Source organism: Diadema antillarum, unplaced genomic scaffold (genome assembly GCF_040938485.1).
Source record: "Diadema antillarum isolate AM-2024a unplaced genomic scaffold, OU_Dant_1.0 scf00000067, whole genome shotgun sequence".
Lineage (NCBI taxonomy): Eukaryota > Metazoa > Echinodermata > Echinoidea > Diadematoida > Diadematidae > Diadema > Diadema antillarum.
The window spans coordinates 785,659-810,825 of record NW_027270956.1 but is presented as its reverse complement, the minus strand read 5'-3'; the positions used below and the strand labels follow the sequence as shown (position 1 = coordinate 810,825).

The following is a 25,167-nucleotide window of genomic DNA, read 5'->3' as shown; positions in this document are numbered from 1 at the left end:
AATTCGTACCGCAGACCAGGCCAGACACATGTTGAGTTTGCTCGTGAAAAAGAAATGATGTTTGATAGGTGGTACAGATCCCTGAAAGTGGATCAGGACTTTGATAACCTACGTGAGGTTGTTCTCTTGGAAGAATTCAAAAAGAGTGTTGCTTTCAGTGTGAGGTCGCATTTGGATGATCACAAAGTGACAAGTTTGCATAAAGCAGCCTTGATGGCTGATGAGTATGAGCTGACCCACAGAAATGACAACAGACCACCTTTCAGGAATTTCTCTGGAAATAAGAGAGACAAAATTCAGTCAAGCAATCCAAAGAATGCTGGTCCTGAAAAAGGCACGAGTTCTGAAACTTCATCGGCACCAAAGCCTCAATCTGACAAAGGGTCCAGTACAAGTGCAAATGTCATCAAATGTTTTCACTGTAACAAGACAGGGCATGTAAAGTCACAGTGTTGGAAGTTGCAAAACAAAACAAAGAAGGACTTGGGATTTGTTATGTCAAAAAGTGTCCTACCCGAAAACAGTGTCCCGTTCAGTGAAACACAGGCCATTGAAAGTCAATCTCCCAAATTCAAAGATAGGATGAAGCAGGTGGATGAGAGCTATCGTAGCTTTTTGTTTGGTGGTGAGGTGACCCCATGTACCTCTGGTGAGGCAGGTAAGCCAGTGGTCATCCTGCGGGATACGGGGGCCTCTCAGTCATTGATGGTGGATGGTGGTATAACTTTTCCACCAGATAGTGCAGTGAATGCAAAAGTCTTGATTCAGACTGTTGATGGCAGTTATATGTCAGTGCCACTGTATAGAGTGGATTTGAAGTGTGACCTAGTTTCTGGTCCTGTTACTGTTGGAGTTGTTCCTGAGTTGCCCATGGCAGGCATTGACTTCCTGTTGGGGAATGACTTGGCTGGGGACAAGGTGGTTGCGTCTCCAGTTGTTTCAGATAAACCAGTGGTGGTTGCTGAAACTGAGCAGTTGCAGGAGGAGTTTCCTGGGATTTTCCCAGATTGTGTTGTGACTAGGTCTCAGGCTCGTAGAGCTGTTCAAGATGATGCGGATTCTGTTGATGTGGAGGAGAATTCCGGTGTTTGGTTGGCAGAAACCTTTTTCAAGGATTTGAATGATGGGGTTGCTGTATTAGGCTCCGAGGCTAACAGCGATGGGCTGTTTAGCAAGTCTTCCTTGGTTGAAGCACAGCAGGCAGACTCTGAGTTGAAAGGCTTGTCTCAGACGGCGTGTTCTGAGGCTGAGGCTGAAAAGGTCCCTGAGTGCTATTATGTCAAAGATGGCATTTTGATGAGGAAGTGGAGACCTCCCCATAGGCCAGCTGATGAGGATTGGACGGTGGTCCGTCAAGTTGTTGTCCCTCCTAGTTACCGCGGTGAGATCTTGAGGATTGCTCACGAGTTACCAGTTGGCGGCCATTTAGGCGTCAGAAAGACAAAGGATCGGATCATGAGGCATTTCTATTGGCCAGGGTTGAATGTGGATGTGGCTGAGTTTTGTAAGACTTGTCACACATGTCAGGTGGCTGGTAAACCACAGCATTCAGTGAAACCGGCGCCATTGATTCCGATTCCTGCGTTTGAAGAACCATTCAGTCGGGTTCTAGTCGACTGTGTTGGACCTTTGCCTAGGACTAGGTCGGGTCATAAGTACCTCTTGACAATCATGGATATGTCTACACGGTTTCCAGAGGCTATCCCATTGCGAAATATCACTGCTAAGACTGTGGTAGATGCTCTAGTGCAGTTTTTCACTAGGTATGGGTTGCCCAAGGAAGTGCAGTCTGACCAAGGGTCAAATTTCATGTCAGGCATATTTCAAGAGGTGATGTATCGTTTGGGTGTGAAGCAGCTGAAGTCGTCAGCTTATCATCCCCAATCCCAAGGTGCGTTGGAGCGCTACCACCAGACCCTAAAGACAATGATTAGGGCATTTTGCGAGGAGTATCCCGAGGATTGGGATAAGGGCATCCCTTTCCTGCTGTTTGCAACGAGGGACTCCCCAAATGAGTCGACGGGTTTCAGCCCATTTGAGTTGGTGTATGGTCATGAAGTCAGGGGCCCACTGAAGCTCATCAAAGAGAAATTCATGACTGAGGATGATGAGGTCCACCTACTTGACTACGTGTCAAAGTTTCGTGAAAGGCTTTCAAAGGCTTGTGAGGTAGCTAGGGAACACTTGAAAGTATCACAAGACTCTATGAAGAGAAAGGCAGACAAAAATGCCAAAGCCCGAACTTTCAACCCAGGTGACAAAGTTCTTGTACTGCTGCCCATACAAGGTGAACCACTGAAAGCCAAGTTCAGTGGCCCATACAGTGTCAAAAAGAAACTCAATGATGTGAACTATGTGATCAGTACGCCAGACAGACGAAAAGATCAGAGGGTATGTCACATAAACATGCTGAAAGAGTACTATGAGAGAAAGGCTAGTCAGCCGGTAGGTGTAGCTCAGGTGGTAGAAGAAGAAGTAGATGAAGAGGGAGAAGCTCAAGATGAGAATGGAAGTGAGCCCTCTAGTGCCAGGTTGTCTAACTCAGAGATGTTAGGGAAAGTAGATGAGGCACTGAACTACCTACCTGAAAATCAGAAGAAAGATGTGACTAGTCTGTTACATGAGTACAAAGAACTGTGTAAAGACAAACCAGGTTGCACCCCTCTGGCTGTACATGATGTTGATGTAGGAGATGCTGACCCTATCAAGCAAAACCCTTACAGACTAAACCCAAGCAAACTGCAAAAAGTAAAGGAAGAGGTTCAATACATGCTAGACAATGACATAATAGAACCGAGTAAAAGCAGTTGGAGCTCCCCAATCGTCATGGTACCCAAACCGGATGGGTCTCAAAGATTCTGTATAGATTACCGCAAGGTAAATGCCGTGACGAAAACAGATTCTTTCCCCATTCCCAGACTTGAAGACTGCATTGACAGGGTCGGAAATTCTGCATATGTCAGTAAAATAGACCTTCTAAAGGGATACTGGCAAGTGCCCTTGACCGACAAAGCCAGAGAGATTTTTGCCTTTGCTACACCAGATGGCTTGTTCCAATGCAAAGTAATGCCATTCGGCATGAAAAATGCTCCGGCCACCTTCCAACGGCTGACAAACCAAATCATTGCCGGACTTGACCACTGTGTAGTATACATTGATGACATCCTTGTGTATAGTGACACATGGGAGGAGCACATTACACACTTGCGGCAACTTTTCGATCGACTCAAGGAGGCCGGATTGGTGATTAATCTGGCAAAGAGTGAATTTGCAAAGGCCAAAGTGGTGTATCTCGGGCATGTAGTCGGTCAGGGACAAGTATTGCCAAGAGAAGCCAAGGTAGAGGCTATACTAGGCTTTCCCATCCCCCAATCCAAGAAGGAGTTGCTCAGATTTCTGGGCATGGCTGGTTTCTACAGGAAATTTGTACAGAATTTCAGTACTGTAGTCACCCCCCTAACAAACCTGCTGAAGGGCAAGGCAAAGTACACCTGGACTGATGAGTGTCAAAGAGCCTTCGAGAAACTAAAAGCAGTCCTTGCTAATGAGCCTGTTTTGGCAGCTCCTGACTTCTCAAAGCCATTCAAGGTGGCAATAGATGCTAGCGATGTAGGAGTGGGAGCGGTTTTGCTCCAAGAGGATGACGAAGGCACTGAACGACCAGTTAGCTACTTCTCCAAAAAATTGAACGCATACCAGAAGAAGTACTCCACAATTGAGAAGGAGGCTCTCAGTCTCATCTTTGCCCTCCAACAATACAAAGTGTACTTGACAAATAGCAAAGGGGAGATCACAGTCTATACTGACCACAACCCCTTGGTCTTTTTAGACCGGTTCAAAATGAAGAACAACAGGTTGTTCAGATGGAGCATGATGACGCAGCCATATGCACTCAAAATCAAACATGTGGCAGGCAAAAACAATGTAATTGCCGACGCTCTGTCAAGAGTGTAACATGAAGGGAGTATCAAAGGTGAAAAGTTTTCACCGCATATCATTTTCAGTGTATGTGTTTAGCATCATATATTCATTAATGTGTGCAAAACAGTTCGATATGATTGTATAAGCTCTGAGAATCCAAGCAATATCATTGTAAATGGTATCCATGAAAAGAGAACATGGAATGAATACAGCTATCCAAAAGACATGTGATAGTATGTGATTATTGTAGCTTGACTTGGATTTTACCTCACATTCACTATAAATAATAATGAGAAATTGTGAAGGTAAAAGAAACCCTTGCTACGGCAAGGCTTTCTTTTTCCCATGGGGGATGGTGTCACAAATGTACACACTAGTAGTTATGTACATGTATGATGTACTGCATGCATGGTTGTTTTAATGTGTATGTACACAGGTGGACCAGATTAATGGAGAACATTCTATGTGGTATAGATATAGTACATACAGGCTGACCAGATCAGTGGAGAATTTTCTAGGTGGTATACAATGTAATTACACAGTACATGCATGTAACAGGAAATACATTATAACTCACTCAATCTAGAATGCTTTCACCCTTTCCAGAATTTTCTGGGAAGTGCTTACATATTTGGCTGAGTGAGGCACTGTCCCTGTAGCCCAATGTGATTGGTAGTTATTCTTGGCAATGATGTTTTGTACATAGATAGGCAGTGAGTCATCCAGGATTCCTGGAACTTGGACTGGCTAGTAGGTTGGAGAGAGTTATAGAATGTGCTAGAAGGGGGTGAATGGATAGTATATAAGCCAGAGAAATTCTGCAGTAGGCAGAGTACCCAACACCTCTGCTCTGAGAGTTACGTCACTTCTGGCTCTGAAGTGACTTGTTATAGTCAGTCCTGTGTTACCTGCTGACCTGTTATGTTTGTGGAGATACTTGGCCTGGGAGACATTTTGCCTGCAGAGAATTAATGTGCCTTCATTGGACTCCATATTTTAATGTCAACGGACATTGTCATTGCTACGGCAAAGCTGTGACGGGCTGGATTCCTAGCTGGACAATATAAAGTGAATCATCATTCAACGCATCGACTGGACGTGGTCGTTGGATTCTGCACATTTCGCTGGGAACATTATACGGTGGATCTATTGTGGACATATACCCTGGATTTATAACGTAGACTATCGTAACCTGCGCCTCTGGAGTTACGTCGGAGGAATCATTCATCCGTGCGTCAAGGATCATTCGTCTGTGCATCGAACATCGTATTTGGACACTTTCAAAGGATTATTTAATACGTGTAAGTGATTCCACTACCGATTTATAACTGTTTCTATTGATCATTGTTGTACTGATGTGACGCTGATTACCAGTCTGTACCCACAATATCACTGTTAATAAACCGCCTGAACATCAGTTGATTGTTTCTTTTGTGCGATCATTCTCAGAGTGATTTTGGTCGTAACAAAAGAAAAAAAAAAAACCAGCAAATATGAATCAGTATCTTGTGACAGATTAAAAGACTGTCTTTGTGCTCTAGAGAAAAACCAAAAATAATTAGAAGATATCTAGGCAAGCAAATGCCAAAATTTTCTCATGTCGCGTTATAATATCAAATAACTTTATTTCCTTGCACACTGATATGATTCACAGCTATGGAAATTCTTGACTTTTGAACGAACTCTCCAAATTTCCTCAAACTATTAAGATTGAGTGTTTCCACTTATCTTTGGAAACTGTTTTTGCTGAATCCGCATACTGTATTTGTTGGGGAAAATTTCCCTGTAAAAACTAAAGATTGCAAGTATAAAATGCTGTTCCAAGAAAGCAGGACCAACAAATTGCCCAGTGTACCTGAAAGAAGCATCCATGAATTATTAAAAGTGATTCCCATTATTTACCGATGGAAATAACTTTTGCTTGCATTGCTTGTTCCAATGTAGGTCATGCTCTTGGCAAGCATTTTCTTTTTCAGAACAGTAAATTTGATAAAGGTATGAAAATATGTGGAAAGTTCAAATGGTTTCTTTAAAAAGATTTTTTTTTTAATGCTTTTGGTGGTATATATTTGGTAGTATTGATTTAGCATGAATAAAGTACAGGTTTTATTTTAAAGCTGAAATATGATTCAGCCTTCAAAATAATACCTAATGCGTTGTACTATGCATATTAACTTAGATCTGCATGAGGGTGGCAGCCCTGAGAGATGTATAATTTTTAAACTAGAACAGCCAGTGGCTTATCATTAGGTGATCCGAGTATCCTCTCGGATCACCTTCTGTATCTGTACTGATTCTTTATTCTTCTTTCTTTGTTTCTTTCTTTATTTCTCCTCAAAAGTTGTGCAGAGGTTAGCTCAGAAAGTGCTATGCCTATCAAGTTCAAACTTATACCATGTATGTATCGTGTCCCAAAGACGACAGATCAAGTAAAATCATTGTGATCAGTTGACCGTGACGTCACTATGACGTCATTATATGAAAACACATTCTCAATCATATCTCATTAATGGGATGGAATTTTTAAATGAAATTTACGTCACATATATTTCAAGTCAAGCGAATTCTATTCATATTGTCAAAATTTATATTTTCTCTTAAAACGTGCGCGTACGCGCGCGTTGAAATATTTGTATGCTCCAATCAAGCCCAAAATTTTTTTGCACACGTTTCAGACCATTTAGAGCATTTTTTTAAAAAATGAAAAAATCGGACGGACGCGTACGCGCGCGCGCATATACGCACGCACAGCTCATATGCAATCGAAATTTCCCATTTTTTTCACTGTGATCAGATGTCTGAAATGTGAAGGAATATTTCTACCAAGTTTCAAGTCAATCCGACTCAATATGACGTCATACGGGCCCGTCAAAGTTGAAATTCCGCGCGCGCGTCAATGGCGATAGACAGTGCAACTATGCCAAAAAACCGCAAATCTTAAATCCGATTTTACTCGTCAGGATGGACGGTGACCCCCCATTTCCTTTACATATTCTGAAAGCTGATGAGTTGTATATGTCATTTCATGGGTTGGCGATGCTGAAAAAATGATTAAAAGATATCAAATTTCTTAATAAAGTAAAAAAAGTAAATTTTCAAAATGACGTCATCAAATTTCAAGTTTACTCGAGCGTATCTCACTTATCCTTTGCCAATTTTCACCCAAATTTCAATATGTTGTAGCTTATGAAATGCTCTTTCATAAATTAAATACACAATTTTCATTAGATGACGACATCACCTCGAAAAAATGGATTGAAGGTAACCTTGTCAAATTTGACCAGTTTACGTGTAATCTCTATGGGAGTGCAATTTTTATGGAAATGAAAATTGACATGACTATCTTTATCGAGCACTAGCTCACTTATGCTTTAGTGAATTTCTCTAAGGTTTTAATATGTTGTAGCTGAGACGTAGGGCTATCGTAAGTGTGCCCTTTGTTTTTTCATACGTTGTCGGGATCACGTGAAAAAACTTGGTTGAAATTAAAGTTTATCTTCGATGTATTGAGATATTCCTTTCTTTTTGCAACTTTATGTGCAATAACTCAAGAAAAACATACCCTATCACCACCATATTTTGCACATGTTTAGTTCATGTCACGAACATTATTTCATAAAATAACAACTACTTGATCAGACGCCATCTTGGGTATGTAAATTAGGGTCAAAGGTCATAAATGTTTCATCCTGTATCTTGGTGAATACATGACCTATCTTTCCCATATTTTGCACACGTAAAATCCATGTTACAGGGATCATTTCATAAAATAACCACTTTTTGCTCAGATGCCATCTTGTCTGTGCAAAGTGGGGTCAAAGGTCATATGTACTTCTTTTTCTATGTTCGCTATGACATGTTATCTCTATGGGAGGGAATTTTTTAGATGTGAAAATTGACATGACTCTCTTTATCGAGCACTATCTTACTTATGCTTCGGTGAATTTCTCTCAGATTTTGATATGTTGTAGCTGAGACTTTGCAGTATCAGGACTCGAATCATTGATAAAAAAAATCGGATCACCTTAATTTGTCAGTGATGACAAATTACAATCTCTAGTATGTATTTGTTGCTGTATCTCCTGTACCTGTACTGATTCTTTGTTATTTCTCCGCAAAATTGTGCAGAGGTTAGCTCAGAAAGTGCATTGCCTCTCAATGTCAAACTTATACCATTGATGTATCATGTCGCAAAGACGACAGCGCAAGTAAAATCATAGTGATCAGTCGACCGTGACGTCACTATGACGTCATTACATGAAAACACATTTTCATGCATATCTCATTAATGGAATGGAATATTTCAATGAAATTTACGTCACATATATTTCAAGTCAAGCGGATTCTACTCATGTTCTCAAAATTCATATTTATCTCAAAACGCGCACGTACGCGCGCGTTGAAATATTTGTATGCTCAAATCGAGCTCAAATTTTTTTTGCACACGTTTCAGACCATTTGGAGCATTTTTTGAAAAATTGAAAAAATTGAACGGACGCGTACGCGCGCGCACATATTCGCACGCACAGCTGATATGAAATAGAAATTTTCCGTTTTTTCACACGGATCGGATGTCTGAAAAGTCAAGGAATATTTCTACCAAGTTTCAAGTCGATCCGATTCAATATGACGTCATACGGGCCCGTCAAATTCAAAATTCCGCGCGTGCGTCAATGGGGATACACAGTGCAACTATGCCAAAAAACCGCCAATTTTAAATCGGATTTTACTCGTCAGGATGGACGGTGACCCCCCATTTTCTTTACATATTCTGAAAGCTGATGAGTTGTACATGTCATTTCATGGGCTGGCTCTGCTGACAAAATGATTAAAAGATATCGAATTTCTTAATAAAGTAAAAAAAGTAATTTTTCAAAATGACGTCATCAAATTTCAAGTTCACTCGAATGTATCTCACTTATCCTTTGCCAATTTTCATCCAAATTTCAATATGTTTAAGCTTATGAAATGATCTTTCATACATATAATTACACAATTTTGATTAGATAACGACATCACCTCGAAAAAACGGATTGAAGGTAACCTTGTCAAATTTGACCAGTTTACGTGTAATCTCTATGGGAGTGCAATTTTTATGGAAATGAAAATTGACATGACTATCTTTATCGAGCACTAGCTCACTTATGCTTCGGTGAATTTCTCTAAGATTTTAATATGTTGTAGCTGAGACGTAGCACTATCGTAAGTGTACCCTTAGTTTTTTCATTCGTTGTCGAGATCACGTGAAAAAACTTGGTTGAAATTAAAGTTTATCTTCGATGTATTGAAATATTTCTTTCTTTTTGCAACTTTATGTGCAATAACTCAAGAAAAACATACTCTATCTCCACCATATTTTGCACATGTTTAGTTCATGTCACGAAAATTATTTCATAAAATAACAACTACTTGATCAGACGCCATCTTGGGTATGTAAATTAGGGTCAAAGGTCATAGATGTTTCATCCTGTATCTTGGTGAATACATGTCTTATCTTCCCCATATTTTGCACACGTAAAGACCATGTTACAAGGATCATTTCATAAAATAATCACTTTTTGCCCTGATGCCATCTGGTCTGTGCAATGTGGGGTCAAAGGTCATATGTACTTCTTTTTCTATCTTCGCTATGACGTTATCTCTATGGGAGGGAATTTTTTAGATGTGAAAATTGACATGACTCTCTTTATCAAGCACTATCTTACTTATGCTTCAGTGAATTTCTCTCAGATTTTAATATGTTGTAGCTGAGACTTTGCAGTATCAGGACTCGAATCATTGATTAAAAAAAAATCGGATCACCTTAATTTGTCAGTGATGACAAATTACAATCTCTAGTTCTACTTTTAATATAGGTTGAAGGCTTTACACTATACACTTTTATGCAGACATGATTTTTTAAACAGGAAGACTCAAGGGCTGATATGGAGTGTATAATGTAATTTACTGGAGGTGAGTAATGGATGTCTCCGGCAGTGAATGGAAATGTGAGCATAATGAATGGAAACAGCAGGTATCGTGTGGAATCCAGCACGCTCCTCAATCTCAGGAACCACGTAGGGGGCAATCCCAGGTGATGACAGTTTATTCGTCAGGAGCGTGGCCATAAAAAGAAATATGCCGCTATCTCTAGATGATTAGATGTTCTCCTTCTTTGGGTTATCTCCCTCCTACAATCTCCATCAAAGCAGATGTCAGCTGTTTTTTGTTTTGTTTTTGATTGTGTGCGTGTGTGTGATCGATAATTAGGTGAATAAAAAAAAACTGGAATTAAACTCACTTGTTGCGACATTTTGCCAATTCTCAATTGGCTTCTTCGGGCGAATGACGCTCCCATTGGTAAGGCCCTTTATAGTGCGAGATTGTGCAGAGCTATAGAGCACACTGGACCTTGTCCAGCGCGCGAAAGACTGGGTGAACGAGAAGCATTAACATTTGATCATTCTGTGTGTGTGTGTGTTTGACCACTTTACCAGAATTTTACCATGCTCTTTGCAAGAGTTCTAATTGACAGAAGACTTAAAATAGGTGGTGGTTTTGTGTAGAAATTTACTTTTTTAGGACTTGAGCAATAGTCGGATGGTTTCCATATTTACAACATCCGTGCAACATGATGATAATCAGGCAATTTTTCTTTTTTTTAATGAAGTAGTCTGTATCTCACTTGCCAATATTTTAAAAATAACATTATGGCCTTTGTTGTAAGAGGATGTTTTATCTAGCCATTCACTTTTATTGTCAGCTATCAAGTTGGCTGATTGGTACATACGCCTCGGGAACTCTCGTTTTGAAGCTTTTTTTTAGTCCTGACAAACTGTGAGTGTACGTTGTATCTCGTTTGGACGCCTCATTTTGCCCTTGAACTTTCTGATTTGAGCGAGGTCAGCCGCAGCACTCTTTAGCAAGAAGCGTGGCGGGAGCCGGAGGCTGCGTGAGCGCGGACTGCTGAGTCACATGACGCGCCACAGCCGACGTGACGGATGCGCAGATCTGCCTGGTAGGCCTACCGTTAGTAATGTTACGCAAATAGTGTCTCGGCTCAGGACACGACCAATTAGAGATGTTCTGCCGTGCCGAGTCACTGTGTTGCGTAGTAATGGGCCGTGATGATTGGTTGGCAAGTGATAGCAAAACATCTCATCCTCAACCACAGCTGGGACATTTATAAAGATTCCATTTTTTGTTGCTTTTTTTAAAGATTAACTCTAAATTGTGTTGGTAGGATGGTTTAGCTTGATAAAGGGACTGGACTGCCAGAAAAAATTAGGCTTCAGTCACACGCTATATTCTGTAACACTATTAAGCGCCTGATTACAAGGGTTCAGAATATTGGTATCTACAAACAAACAAACATAAAAATTATGTTGAAATGATAAACCTCTACAGAGACTTCTCCAGGGCTTTATATGTTTGTTTACATGTGTGTGTGACATTTACATGAAGTATGGCATTGTAGATGTTTAAAGGGAAACCTCATTATGAGGACAACCTAAACACCTTGACACTTACCTATTATGATCTTTTCTCACTACTGGTATGTCAGGGTACAAAAACTTAGGTATATCAGGAGTTTGGACCTGTAAAATCATCCTTGAAGTTGTTATAAGAGGGTTTTGTTACATCCAACCTCTTTTTATGAAGTTTTGGTGTACATGACCTGTATCCAAAGTATTCTTTTTTCAAGAAAGCTGTTCTATTTGACCAATTGAAGCCCCTTGGTTTGTCTCACCTCCCTGGACAGACAGAGGTTAGGGTACTCACTCTCCAGTGGAGCAGTTTCAATGCAAGGTGTCAAAAAAAAAATATAAGACCAGAGTGAAAATAAAGGAAGTGTGTTTCTTGGCATCCTGCCAGCAAGGTCGTTGCACTCACACATCCACCTTTTCTTATAACAGAGATCTCCAAATGTCCTGGAAGGAAGAACTATATATGTGCGACTTTGGCTCTTAAAATAAAGGCAACATAATCGCTCATTTCCCTTTGCTCCCGGTCTCAAGCTGGAGGTGCTTGGAAAGAGGTTAGTTGAGGTGACCACATGACTATTGATACCTCTTTATAGACCCAGGCCATTGGGCTATCAGTGATGGTTCATCGTCCAAAACAGCTGCAGAAATACCTGTTCACTCCAGCTCAGAGGTAGGCATTGCCCCCAATTTCAAGTGCACCCCCCCCCCCCCCCCCACACACACACACTCACACAAACACCACCAAGCTTGGAAACCAGTGATACAAGTTAAAACAATATCTATATCAGTATTGCTGCCAATTCAGAAACCTAGCTTTAAAGTCTATTACAGAAAAAAAGGGACAACAAAAATGGATATTAAATGAAAACATAAGAAAACAAATTTGTTTTCAGCTTTGGATTACAATTAAGATCTGTCACTTTGCAGTACATGACTTCATCAGTTGAGAGAGGTCCTTGGTTCAAGTCCCAGCTAGAATTTGCAAGCAAACATCTACAGGACTTCACTTCTTGCAAATAAGAAGCTTGAGAATGTTAAATATGCAGTCAGTGGTCTGTTCAAACACACTTCAGAAAGCGGCTGTGACTAGTACTTCTGGTTGGGTTCATGCCAGAGTTGGATGTTATGTACATCAGTATTTCTTGTGAATTATTCTTTGCCTCTTTCTTCTTATTTTCCCCCATGTATTAACCTCAAAAGGTGCATTCATAAGGATATCTATTGTTGCATTGAAGAGTTTGCAATGACTGAGACAAAGGCAAGTATTGCTGGTGAATTTTTTGACCTTTTCATGTGACCCGAGGAAGTAAGCTTTGACAGCATTGTGATTGCAATTAGGATACTATTTTGGATTACTAGTTCACAAAGTTGTTTCTCAGGATAGTCTAGAAGTAAATTTGATACTTTTGATCAATGGATATTGAAAAACATTTGGATCCCTTTATAAGTCCCCTCTCCACTTTGTAAGGGTAAGAGGTAAGACTGGTCAAAAAGAAAAGGAAAGTTGTGCCTGAGGTGAAGGTCAAGCCAGCATGAGGCCACTTTACCACAAAAAGAAGACATGACCCATTTTTGTCCTGATTTCCTGCTTTATGAGATGGACAAATCATACTGATTCTATTTAAGACACTGTTTCCTGCAAATCAAACACCAGCCTTGCCCAAAGTAATATATTATTTTAGGGGTGACGGCCATATGATGATTATTATGTAACATTTGCCTCCCCTCCCCTCATTTCCTTTAAATTACTTGTAACTGTACACGGTTGTTCAGTTGAGGAAGTCAAGCCTCTTGGAACCACCAACCTATAAAAAATCACACTGACTTTGTATACATTATGGAAGAAAGAGCTAAGTGCATATCATGTGAATAAAAAAATACCAGTATACAAACCCTAGCACATTGTAGAGGAGCATTTGAGTCAAGTCCTGCACACACTTAAAGGTTTCCATCAAAAAGCTCAAGTATTATGCGAGAGACTCCAACCCCAAGCACCTTCTGATCTGGAGATTCTCCCACCTGAAACCCCTAGCAAAAGGGAGACTTCAACTTGAAGTGCGCGAAGCGCACATCACAAGCGCGAATCCCTTGCGGTCTCGGGTTCTAGATGCTTTCTCATGCTATCTAAGGCTAATTTTTCAACATACTACGAAATTAAGTAAGAAATCATTTCGAGCGGGAGAAATTAAATCTCAAGCGGGAGAACGGGAGATTCTGCAAAAATGGGCTTTCGGCGGGAGACTCCCATCAAAAGCGGGAGAGGTAGAGTCTCTGTTATGCAGCCATGGAGAGACAAATTTACACATGCCATCAATGAAAATTTCGAACAGAAGATACATTTTTCTTACACTTTATATGTGCTGCTAAATTTTGCACTGTGTACAAAACTTAAACTTGCAGACTACTGGAATTTCTAGAAAGAAAGCAGTAAATAACTACAAAGTAGGTGATGTTTTGATTATTATTGACATAGAAAATTCCTTAACTCAAAGTTTATCATGAGCAGTAAAGATGAATGCTCAGCCTTATATTTTGTTAAACTGGGGAAAAGTGCAAGGAGGTCTCATGATTGCTGCTAATTTTGTCATTTGTGGTCCTCCCCATCAGCCCAATCAGTTGACTACTCATCTTGTCTTAAGTTCAGAAGTTCAATGGGCTTGATTCAAGAGTTCAAACAGCCATGCTCATCCCTTCCCATTTTGAACATCCACAACCACTGCATACTTCAAAGCAAATCAGCTCCATTTTTTCGAATCAAAAGACGATATTTTTTTAAAGTAACAGACAAAGTTTTAAAATAAAAATCATATAAGCATATATTTTTGCACATCACATTAAAAAAGAATAAAAAAACCCTCCGTGTATTTGCCAGTACTAGTATTAATTGCACAATGAGATATCATCCACGTTAAGTTGTTTCAACAAATTTATTTCATTACAAAACTATGTACAATGTATTGCAAAATTTTATTCTCCTTTTTCCACACTGTATTCATCTTTCTACAAAGTGTCCTTATTTGGAATCAACTCCAAATTGCCCAGTATCATTTAATTTTCTCAGCCAGAAGGATTCATGTGCCGACAGTAAATGAAATGAAAAGGCTGCAATCAGACAAATAATGTCATTTGTCATAATTTTGCAAAGACAGAATACTAAAAGAACATTTTAAAAGCTAGTTTTCTGTTCACAAAGTCAAATGTGCAGCTTTATATGTATCAAAAACACAAAGATATGAAAAAAACAGTGGATGCAACTTTAAAAGCTGTGGACAACCCAAGCATCTTGGCACAACTGTTAAAAGTAGAAGTTCTGATCAGTAAGCAAAGTTAGATATTTTGTCCAATTGTTATGATACTTTCAGCAAAGTGCTTGCCAAGTATACTGGGATTTAGTAAATCACCACTGAATATTCTTTGCAAGTTAAAAAGATAGCTTAAATGAGTCCAAATAATGTATTGCAGAGGACCAAAAGATTGCTTTTATAAAACTCTCGGAAAAGCTTCAATATTTGCCAAGTCACCCGTTAGTTCAATACTGTCTACACACAATTTGATACCATGCCGCAATTCTGTTTCAACTTGAATACTTGTTCCTTTTTCTTTCTTTCTTTTTTACAAATCAAGCCTGAAAGACAATTTTGTAAGTGATTATTGTTATGACAGAGAATCACGAAAACAGTCCATGTCAAACAAGTATCACCCCTTTTCCAAATTTATTAGTTTCCTTACCTTGCAGACAATATACAATTCATTTGGCTTACTTACAGGAGAAAATGCTTTTTATGGGTTGTTGATTTGGGGGATATCATCAGTCCACATGCAAATCTTGCAACAATAAAACTACTCTGGAAGATATGGCTTACATAGTAGCAGAAAAGTCACTGGGCATCTCAAAATCTAATCATCATTGAACTTGTAATAACAAATGTCTGTGGTGGTATCTCACTTCCAATCATGTCAAGCACAACTCCTTGCATAAAATCAAAAAGCTGGCAAGTGTTGTGTAATTATTATTATTATTTTTTTTTTTGGATGGTGCTTGTATCCAGGGTGCTCAATTTTGGTTCCCCTTAGCGTCAACAAGAGATTTCATAGGCACCTTCCAGAAGTTAGATTTCCAGCGCTTGTGATACACTTTTTGCCCTTGGAAGATTATGTGGTGCCTTGGCAAGAAGTGATGACGTACAAGCTAGTATGAGCACCTGCCTCTGACATTTTGACAGAAACACAGCTCTTATAGTCGTCAACAGAATAGAGAGATCATGCCTCTTCTAAACTTGACGGTTTTGTATTTTTTCAGTCAAAATCTCAGCTGGCCTACTTTGTCATCTTAATTTTTTTCTCAGTTTTTCTTTATGTGAATGCTGAGTATCTGAAGACAACTCTTTGGTGCACAAACAATTACAGTCATTATGACAAAGTGGAACTGGCATGTTAGTCACAGTGCCTCAAATTACTTTGTGCAAATCTTACCACATGAGATCACAGACATGTGTGCGACACATCAAATCCCGCTATATTTAGGGCAACGCATAAACCACCCCACCCGCCCACACACACACACACACACACACACACACACACACACACACATGACTGTGGTGACATTTCAAAGTGTACAAACGCTAATCCATCAGGAACATGGGGGAAGTGAATCAACCAGTTAGATTTTAGGGTAAAAATCTGCATGCATTTTTTTTTTCTGTGAGGAAAATTGTGAGTCCAGAAACACCTGTACCACCTCAAACCATGCTGCCATTTTATGGAGTATATCTGAGTGACCTCAACAAGTGAACGGTACTGCCAGTTTGCCACATAAAAACAAGACTGATGCCTTATCACAGCCTATTAACCAGAAATAATGATAATAGTGGCTATTTGTATAGTGCGCAGGTCCACCTTTCATGGCACTTGAAAGACATGAAAAGATAAAGATATATATTCATGTACAACATGACAACTGGGAAGAGAATAACAAGCAACAAGCAAACACATACCACATAAAGAACACGAGAAATTAATTCTTGTTTTTCTAGTAACAGTGAGCAGTAACAATAGTTTCCACATAACTGGTACCCTACAGCCTAACCAGGTAATCACTTTGTAATCCATTTGCAGTGAGTGATATCGCTAGAACATATCAGGGGAACTCAATTTATCAGGCATTCAAATGGGAAAAGCATGTTTAGATAATCAAAGTGATATCAATGTGCTGGAGATGGAATTTATCCATCAAATCATTATGAGCAATTTAGAAGCCTTGTGCAGCTTGTGAATTTGCTGATTGTTCGATCAGCAAAATGAGATTATATCCAAAAAGAGAGTGTGTTTATTCCTAATATGAGGGCTTCCTAGGAGGAGGATGAGGAGGTTTCATCGCTTTTTTGGCCTTGTCGATGACAGCATGGTGGGTCACAGGCTGTTGATAATGTTCTGTCTCTTTGATTTCGTGATGCACGTAGGATGGGTAGCCAAGCTGCTCCTGGGTTGCGTAAGGATTGCCATTGGCCAGCGGTTTGTAGATTTGGCCATTGAAGATATGGCTTGGATTGTCCATGTCACTGTGGGGTGTAATTCTGCTGGCATTCAGGGCAGGCATGCTGGTGCTCAGTGTGGAAGGCATCTCGATCTTGACGCGAACATTAGCCTCCAGAGGAGGGTTGCTGTCGTCCTGGAAGGAGCTGGTCCCTCCCAGAAACTGGCCCTTCTTGGCCATGTACGCCTCGATGTTCTCGTACTCACAGTCTCGGCTGAAGCGGTAGGTGAAGGAGTCTGAGAAACGGCGAGACGCACGGCTGTTCCTGTTGGTCGAAGGCTTGTTGGAAGACCTCAATGTCACTGCTTTGTGGTGCTCCATCGAGGGTGCTATCTGAGGGCTCAGCTTGATCTTTTGCTTCGATGATGTTTGATGCTTGGTCACACACAGTGCAAAGATGACGGCTAGGAGAAAGAGGATAATCACACCCAAAGCTGGACCAATCAAGATACTGATGTTCTTCAGGGCTGGATTTGGTGGCGACACTGCAGAAACTCCTCGTGGTTTCTGAGTCTCATCTGGGAGAACAGGACCATAAACCTCTGTGGTAGTCTGCATTATGGTGGTGGTGGTATCTTCTGTAGTTGTGCTTATTTTCTTGTGGAGGAAGGCAACCGTGGCTGTTGCATTGGCCTTCAGACCCCACTCTGTTGTAACACGGCACACTATGTTGAGCATGTGTCCCCAGTCCCCTTGCATATTCTCCAAGACAACAATCTCACCATTCTTCATGAACTTGATTCCCCCAACATTAAGGTCAGTGGGCAGGTCCCAGCTGTAGTCAATGGCTTTTGCAGAATCATGATGGCTACAAGTGAAATTCAAGGTGGCACCACTTGGGATATCAATGAGAGGGGGAAATATGGCAGCAGTGGTTGAAGTGGGACGAGGAATCAGCCGACACCTATTGGGAGAGGTCTGCAGCATTGAACTGTTTACAGCGCAGTAGGCCGTGTCAGCACCATTGGATTCTGAAAGAAGAGATGTCTTGTTCTGCAGGAAAAATGCATGAAGGACATGTTTGTCTTCCGTCCAGCTGTGGTACACTGTCTCATTGGGTGGAGCACTGTGAGTGCTGTCACTCCAGAAAGTGTTGGCCACATCAGGACATTGAAGGGCCCTATTCCCACTTGGAGACAGGATGATGTTTGATGCCTTGTAGACTGTGCAAGGGGTATACCCCTGTGATGGAGGAGTGAGCACCGTCAGACTAGCAGTCTCTGAATATTCCTGTGGGCCATTCCTGGACTGCTTCAGGAGACATTGGTAGAGGCCTCCATCATTCTGCGAAACGTTGCGGATAACCAGTGAGTACACACCCCGGTACTTGTCCAGCAGCAGACTATACCGATCGCTCCCCGGGTCGTGCGCAGTGATCAGAAGGTTTTTGCTGACAATGATATTCCTGTCCGGTCTGTACCACCAGAACTTGTGCTCGCCAGGGCTAGTGGTGTTTCGCCCATCCACAAAGCAGTTCAGCATCACAAGGTTTCCCTGTAGTGCTATAATCTCTGAGGGTTTCATTCGCCATTGCAACCTTCCCGTTGAAGATCCAATATTGCAGGCTATGGCCAGACACACCACCACTAAAAAAGCAGGTTTTCCCATTTTAGTGCCCTCGCTTAGATTCACTACTGTCAGTGGTATGGATTGTTGCAAGTACTTTTGTTAGCTGAGTACGATTAGTAAAGTTTCTGCTGAAGAAGAGAAACATCCAACCTCAGTGTTGTGGAGCTGAGTTGTATGACTTTAGTATAGCTGAATCACCTCTGAATATGCAGTTCTTATCTTCTTCTTTTTTTTTACCCCTCCAACTCACATGACAAAATGGCAACTGATATAGCAGATCCAACTATATTCAGCCAGTATGGATTGTTTGCAAGATGTCACCCAGGACGAAGTGAGAAAAAGTCACAATATTTCATCCATGATATTCCCAGAGAGCAGTTCCACTGTGCATTATCGTCCCAGCACGTCCAGGTCGGTTTCCCGTTCTGGCGCAGACCGCCCAAAGAGAGCAAACTAATGGCGTACGCTGAGCGCAGTCTCTTGATTTGATCTGCCTCCAGTTCCCCCCTGTGACTGGCGTGATTGTCGCTCCCCTGCCAGAATGGAGCGTTCCGTGCTGGTCCCTGCAGTGTGACACAAACCGAGCACGCTCATTCGTCAACCTTGAGAAGGGGGCTGACAACTTCCTTGCATGGGAGGGCCTCATTAGTTTCTAAAACTTTTCTTCTTCAGTCCTACCCCTCCCCCTCTCTCCCTTTCCTCGTGCCAGCTGTATGTTTGTGTCATTAGAGCTTTTGCTTATCACTCTCTCTTTCCCTCTCCCTCTCTTTCTCTCTCTTTCCCATTCTGTCGCTCTCTTTCTTCATTATATCTAATGTATGTTTGGAACGGTATGTTTTAAGTATTATCATAAGTTTTCAGCTTCCGTTGTTTTTTTCTGGTTTGATCTTAAAGGGCAAGTTCACCTTCATAAACATAGGGATTGAGAAAATGCAACAATATTAGTAGAACACATCAGTGAAAGTTTGAGGAAAATTGGACAATCGATGCAAAAGTTATGAATTTTTAAATTTTTGTGTTGGAACCGCTGGATGAGGAGACTACTACAGCTTGTGAGTCATATGCGTACAACAGTATAAAGGAAACGTAAAAGAAAATTCAACATATTTTCACTTTTTTCGCCTAATAAAAGAGCACTTGACTTGCCTCTTTCTAAAGGCAGGGGGAATAACATTACCCATAACATTTGTCGGTAACGAGTCAGGGGAATGTGTACTTTTTTCAAAAGATGGAATTTTGTTAAATTCTCTTTATATTTTCCTTATATTTTGTACGCATGTGACATCTAAGTTATTCATACACTGCAGTAGTCTTCTCATCCAGCGGGTACTGCACAAAAACTTCAAAAATTCACAACTTTTGAACGGATCGTCTGATTTTCCTCAAACTTTCAATGATGTGTTCTACTAATATTGCTACATTCTCTCAATCCTTATGTTTATGAAGGTGAACTTGTCCTTTAATATTATTCACTCTCCAAGTACAATCAAGATTTAGGCCATAATCACAAACAACTTCCTCTGATATGGATTTTCTTTGTTAAATGATGTGATTTATTATAATGAAATTGAGCTATGCTGTTCAAGTAACTGTACAATCAAGATTAAGGCCATAATTACAAATAATGGCAAGTGAAATTACTTTTCCTTGTTAAAGATAATAAAAAGTTTTGGTACCTCAAAAGTTTCCTTGAATTTCCTTGTCTTAGTTTGTGTTTCAGGTTAAAGTACCTTTCATATAACTAACACTGTGAGACTTACTCGCCCCAAAGTGCTCTCATGTCTTAGTAATCATGCAATTAACTGCGACCAGCAGCCCCATACGCATAGCGACCAGCAGTCCCATACGCATAGTCTAATCGAGCTTCGCATTGTAGCATTCAGGATCATGACAGATTTAGTATCGCAGGATAAATGTCAACTTAAAATCCCAAAAATTCTTTGATTTGAAGACTTACCAATTAAGGTGAAGTATTGAAAACAGGCTTCGGGCAATGTTTGGTTCTGCCTATAGTCCCTTTCTGTTCGAATTGATGACTGAATGTGACTCGGTCGAGAGGACCTTGGGAGAGCTACATACACTGAATACTACAGCCAGTGCATACGAACACATCACATGCGCACAAATTTCAAATCCATCAATGGATAAGATGTTTGTGTGCGCATGCGCTGGCCGTAGTAGTCAGTGTAGTACTAGTAGCTCTCCCAAGGTCCTCTCGACTGATTCACATTCAGTCATCAATTCGAAAAGAAAGGGACTATTGGCAGAACCAAACGTTGTTCGAAGCCTGTTTTCAATACTTCAACTTAATTGGTAAGTCTTCAAATCGAAGAAATTTTTGGATTTTAAGTTGACATTTACCCGCGATACTAATTCTGTCATGATCCTGAATGCTACAATGCGAAGCCCCATTACGCTATGCGTATGGGGCTGCTGGTCGCAGTTAGCTATGCATACAATGGGCTGCACGCTGCTGCTCGCAGTCAGTGGTTTCGTACAATATTTATCAATGCCGTACGGCGACGGCTCTGGTACGAAACCATTATTGCATGATAACTAAGACAGAGCACTTTGGGGCGAGTAATTCTCACAGACAACGTACTTTAACGTGAAACACAAACCAAGACAAGAAAATTCAGGGAAACTTTTGAGGTACCAAAACTTTTTATTATCTTTAAATGATGTGATGGCCTGTTATGAGCTAAAGATAAAGTTAAAGCTATAATTTTTTTTTTATTTTTTTTTATCATTTTGAAAATTGTGAGTATCCTGCTTTATATTGCATGTATGCATATGCAGTGGTACATTGCACATGGTAAGAATGCATTATATGCAAATGTACAGTACATGTTTGATTGTTTTTAATTTACGGCAAGGACCCCTTTGAAAATCAGTCCTAACTTTGGCTGAAAGGGCAATCCTTCCAATGAGTAGAGAACGAATAAATAAGGTTTAAAAAATGGCACATATGAATAGTACCCCAAAATAAACAAACAAAACCATAAATTTTGTGATGATGTAGTAATTTTGTTTTGAGGTTAGAAGCTCGAAACAAAGGCCTCTTTTTTAGTGGCTCCTTAAGGCATTACGTCTCGGGCTCCAAATAGTATTTTCAAGCAAAGACAGTTTGTGTGCGTCACCTGAAGCTAGTCACACCAAACAATGCTGATGCGATTACCAAAAGGGGAAGTAACCAATTACTCAGCAGTGCCATGAACACTGCCATGGCAACCCTTTGCCATCATTCAGCCCAGCTCAGCTCAGCTCAGCTCATAACTTTGCAGGATGCAGCTTCTGGTGTTGATGTTTGTTTGTTTGTTTGTTTGTTTTTCTGTCTGTTAGCTCATTTGTTGTGGTTGTACTGAGCTCCTTCCTTTCCATCAGTTTCACTTCAAAGAGCAGTGCTTCTCAACTGGTGGGCAGCAAAGCTCTTGTGACCGCCAAAAATGAAATATGGAGAGATTCACATTTGAGCTTGAACTCTGGGCCCTGTATAACATGTACATTTGTTGGAGCCAATGTGGGCCTCCGGTTGAAAAAGATTTAGAGGCCCGGACTTACAGAATAATGAACTCATTGTCAATCATTGTCTTTTAAGTGATGAGATTATTGGCATGTCTGGCTTTAGATAGACAATAGTTATGTTTCACATAGGTTCAAGGGTAATATCTTTGTGGGCTCACAATCATAGTCAAATTATGTGGAAACAATATGACTGTTGATGGCTCTACATTATGTTGCTTTGTTGATTACCTACCAATTTGGAAGGAAAGAATAGTATTAGGAGTGAGTCCAATCTGCCTTGACTTTATAGCAGTGTAGCTAGATAGGAGGTTGGCGTGGCTTTTTGAGAGCTGGATCTCTGATGTGACTGTCCTTGACAGGGATAATTCTGATGGGGATAAAGTAACACCCATTACAGGGCTGATGGCAGGAATAATTGTTGGCACAGTGTACCTGTGAAGTGATTGCCACCTCCCAAACTCGACCAAATGATGTTTAATTGATTAGGAAGTGCCTGTGTCAGCCACATTAACAAGAAGCTGCAGAGTGGGAAATGCATCGTGAACTGAGCAGGATTCTGAAGTGGCACTGGATAGGACTCTCTGAAAGAGACAGAATGTGTGCTCCAATCGCAATTTAAGAATTTATTTCATTGCTCTGTATTGTTATTGATAATCATCACTGACTACAGTCACATGACGAATTAAAATGCAGGTGTGCTGGATTTTAAAAAAAAAGAAAGAAAGATAATCTTTTGAACAGTTGATAATGACATTTTCCTGACTATGATTCAATTTCTTCCAGTATGTGTGTTTTTAAAGAGTAGCCAAAAAGCCAGATGTAGTGCAAAAACTTCTAAATATGCCATATGTTTTATGGATCACTAATTTTTCAATCCAAAGAGATCTGCAAAATCAATAACCTGGCAAAATGCTGACTCCCAGAACATGCAGTGTATTATTATGTCCATGAGGAGAGATCACTGACTTTGCCTTTTAAAATATGATAATGATTAGCATTTCATCACTGGCTTCTTGCTCCCCAAATTAACCACCCATGAAATTTTCTGTATATAATGTGAAAGTCTCAAGAGGTGTGTCTTCATCAGCCCGAAGTTTCAAATTAGCGCGCTATCTTGCGGTTACCAAACTAGTCCGATGTCAAAATAGCGCGCTATCTGTGTAGTGAAGACGCAAATAGCGCGCTATTTGATCGGCAAAATTTCCCCAAAAATCTTGGTCTAGTTCGTGAACTAGACCAATAATTCGTGAAATAGCGCGCTATTTTGGGTGCGTCTCCATCAGCCCGAAATTTTCTCGATCCCTCCACGCTTCTGGTTAGCCAGCTGGCTATGGAAAGCGCATGTACAAGCTAGTGATTGTGTATAGTACATACACGCACGGTATATTCAAGGATCACATGTGTGTACTAGGCCTACTGTTGTTGACATCTTTAAAACTAGAGGTGATTTCTCTCACCTCCCTATTAAAACTCAGTGCCGTGCATGCTAACTTTATTTTGTAAACTTCTTCTTCTGGTCCACTCTACCTTAGCTGAAGATTCTTGCAGATTGTGTGTATTTTGGATTTGTTTAAACATTGCAATTCGTTAATTTCATATAAGATGCCTCACTGGACAGAAGAAAGAGTAGCGTTATTAATATCCCGTTGGAGAGAATGTGCTGTACTGCTCGCCTCCCTGGTTGAAGTATCGTACATACGGTGATATAGGAGATTTTGAGCAGGGAAATCCAGTTTCGAACCGCGAGCTAGGCAGAGTAATATTGCAAAGTGCGCATGCGTCAATTTTCGTGCTAATTTCCCGAAGCAGGCTGTTCGAGCTGATGAAGACGCATATTCGCTGTATCGCGCTATTTTCTAAGACCGCAAAATATCTCGCTAGTTTGAACTTCGGGCTGATGAAGACACGCCTAAGGTGCAAAATGCTATATGCCCCAAAATATGGCACATAAAGTATGTGTTCATATTCTTTTTGTTATGTCTGTACTGTATTGACTGGGCACATCAGTGGCGTGTCACATCAATATAACCTACCTAGTAGTCATCAGCTGTGATCATGTGTGTGTGTGTGGGGGGGGGGGTGGGAGGAGAGGGGGAAGGGGTTATACAGTAGGTCAATGGTAATGGTCACTCAAAGTTTCCATTATATTTGATTAGATCCATATATCAAAACTCTTGATGATGAATATTTTGATAGATAAGTCCAGCTTAGCTCCTGTACCAAAGCCACAAAATTCTCCCTTTTTTGGAGAGGGGGGGGGGGGGGCGGGGATAAAAAAGTCCCCCTCTTGCTCTTTCTGTCTTCCCTTTCTCTTACTTTGTTGCCATTCTGTACCCTGGGTGCCTCCTCTGGCATTGGTGTCATTTTGTCGCTGCTAGCTTCAGCTCCGTCTCTCAAGGTATCACCCTTGGATGAAAGGGGGTCCTCAGGGTGGTGGAACAACCTTGCCAATAACAGGTGCTGTGCTAGTTTCTATTAAAAATATACTCAGTAGATTGATAAACAATAGGAAGAAAGGGGGGTAAAAAGGTATCTTAGCCTCATTAGAAAGGCACTAAATGGGGTTCTTGGAAAGAAGTGCTAATTCTAACCTAAAGTCTTTTGTAATTTTTAAAGGTGCATGGTCCCGCTGTTTTAGTCAAATGCGTACGCGGGCGCATGGCGCAAGTTTCCTATAGAGACCTACGCTATCGACCCCTCTTTAGCGCTTGCGCTTCGGCCCACTTCCCCGAGTCGGAAGAAGTCCGATCCACTGTAGTCAGTGGTCTGATCACAGTTCGGCTCATGATTCGGCTGAGGGGGATGACAGCTTCAGCAAACTTCTTTTGTGATGATACTAAAAACTTTCATCGGCTGGGGATGATGATAAATTAAATGACTGAGCTTTAACCAACCTTTTCTTTTGTGATGTCATAATAACAAGCACATATGCACGCACCCTGGCATTACTACAGACTGCGCGATGCACAGAGAAGACAACGAAGGCAACGTTACTTAGCAACACCTACGCACTTTACTCTTGATGACAGCTCAACTTCGGTAATCTTCGTATCAATGCTAACAGTGATCGGCAGGATCATCAACAGCGCCCTCTACACTACCAGGACTATGCCCCTTTAAGCTAATAACTAGAGCTGTTACAGTCAACTT

General features: G+C 40.8%; 2 protein-coding genes across 2 annotated transcripts in view; one reads left to right on the top strand and one right to left on the bottom strand.

Moving 5' to 3' along the window:
• Positions 1–25,167, top strand: part of LOC139716594 (homologous-pairing protein 2 homolog) — a 64,651-nt gene that overhangs the window by 13,341 nt on the left and 26,143 nt on the right. The gene's annotated exons all lie outside the window — the stretch shown is intronic.
• On the bottom strand, positions 16,723–18,531 carry LOC139716582 (uncharacterized). Its single transcript, XM_071628109.1, has one exon. The coding sequence runs from the start codon at positions 18,529–18,531 to the stop codon at positions 16,723–16,725; it is 1,809 nt and encodes a 602-aa protein (XP_071484210.1).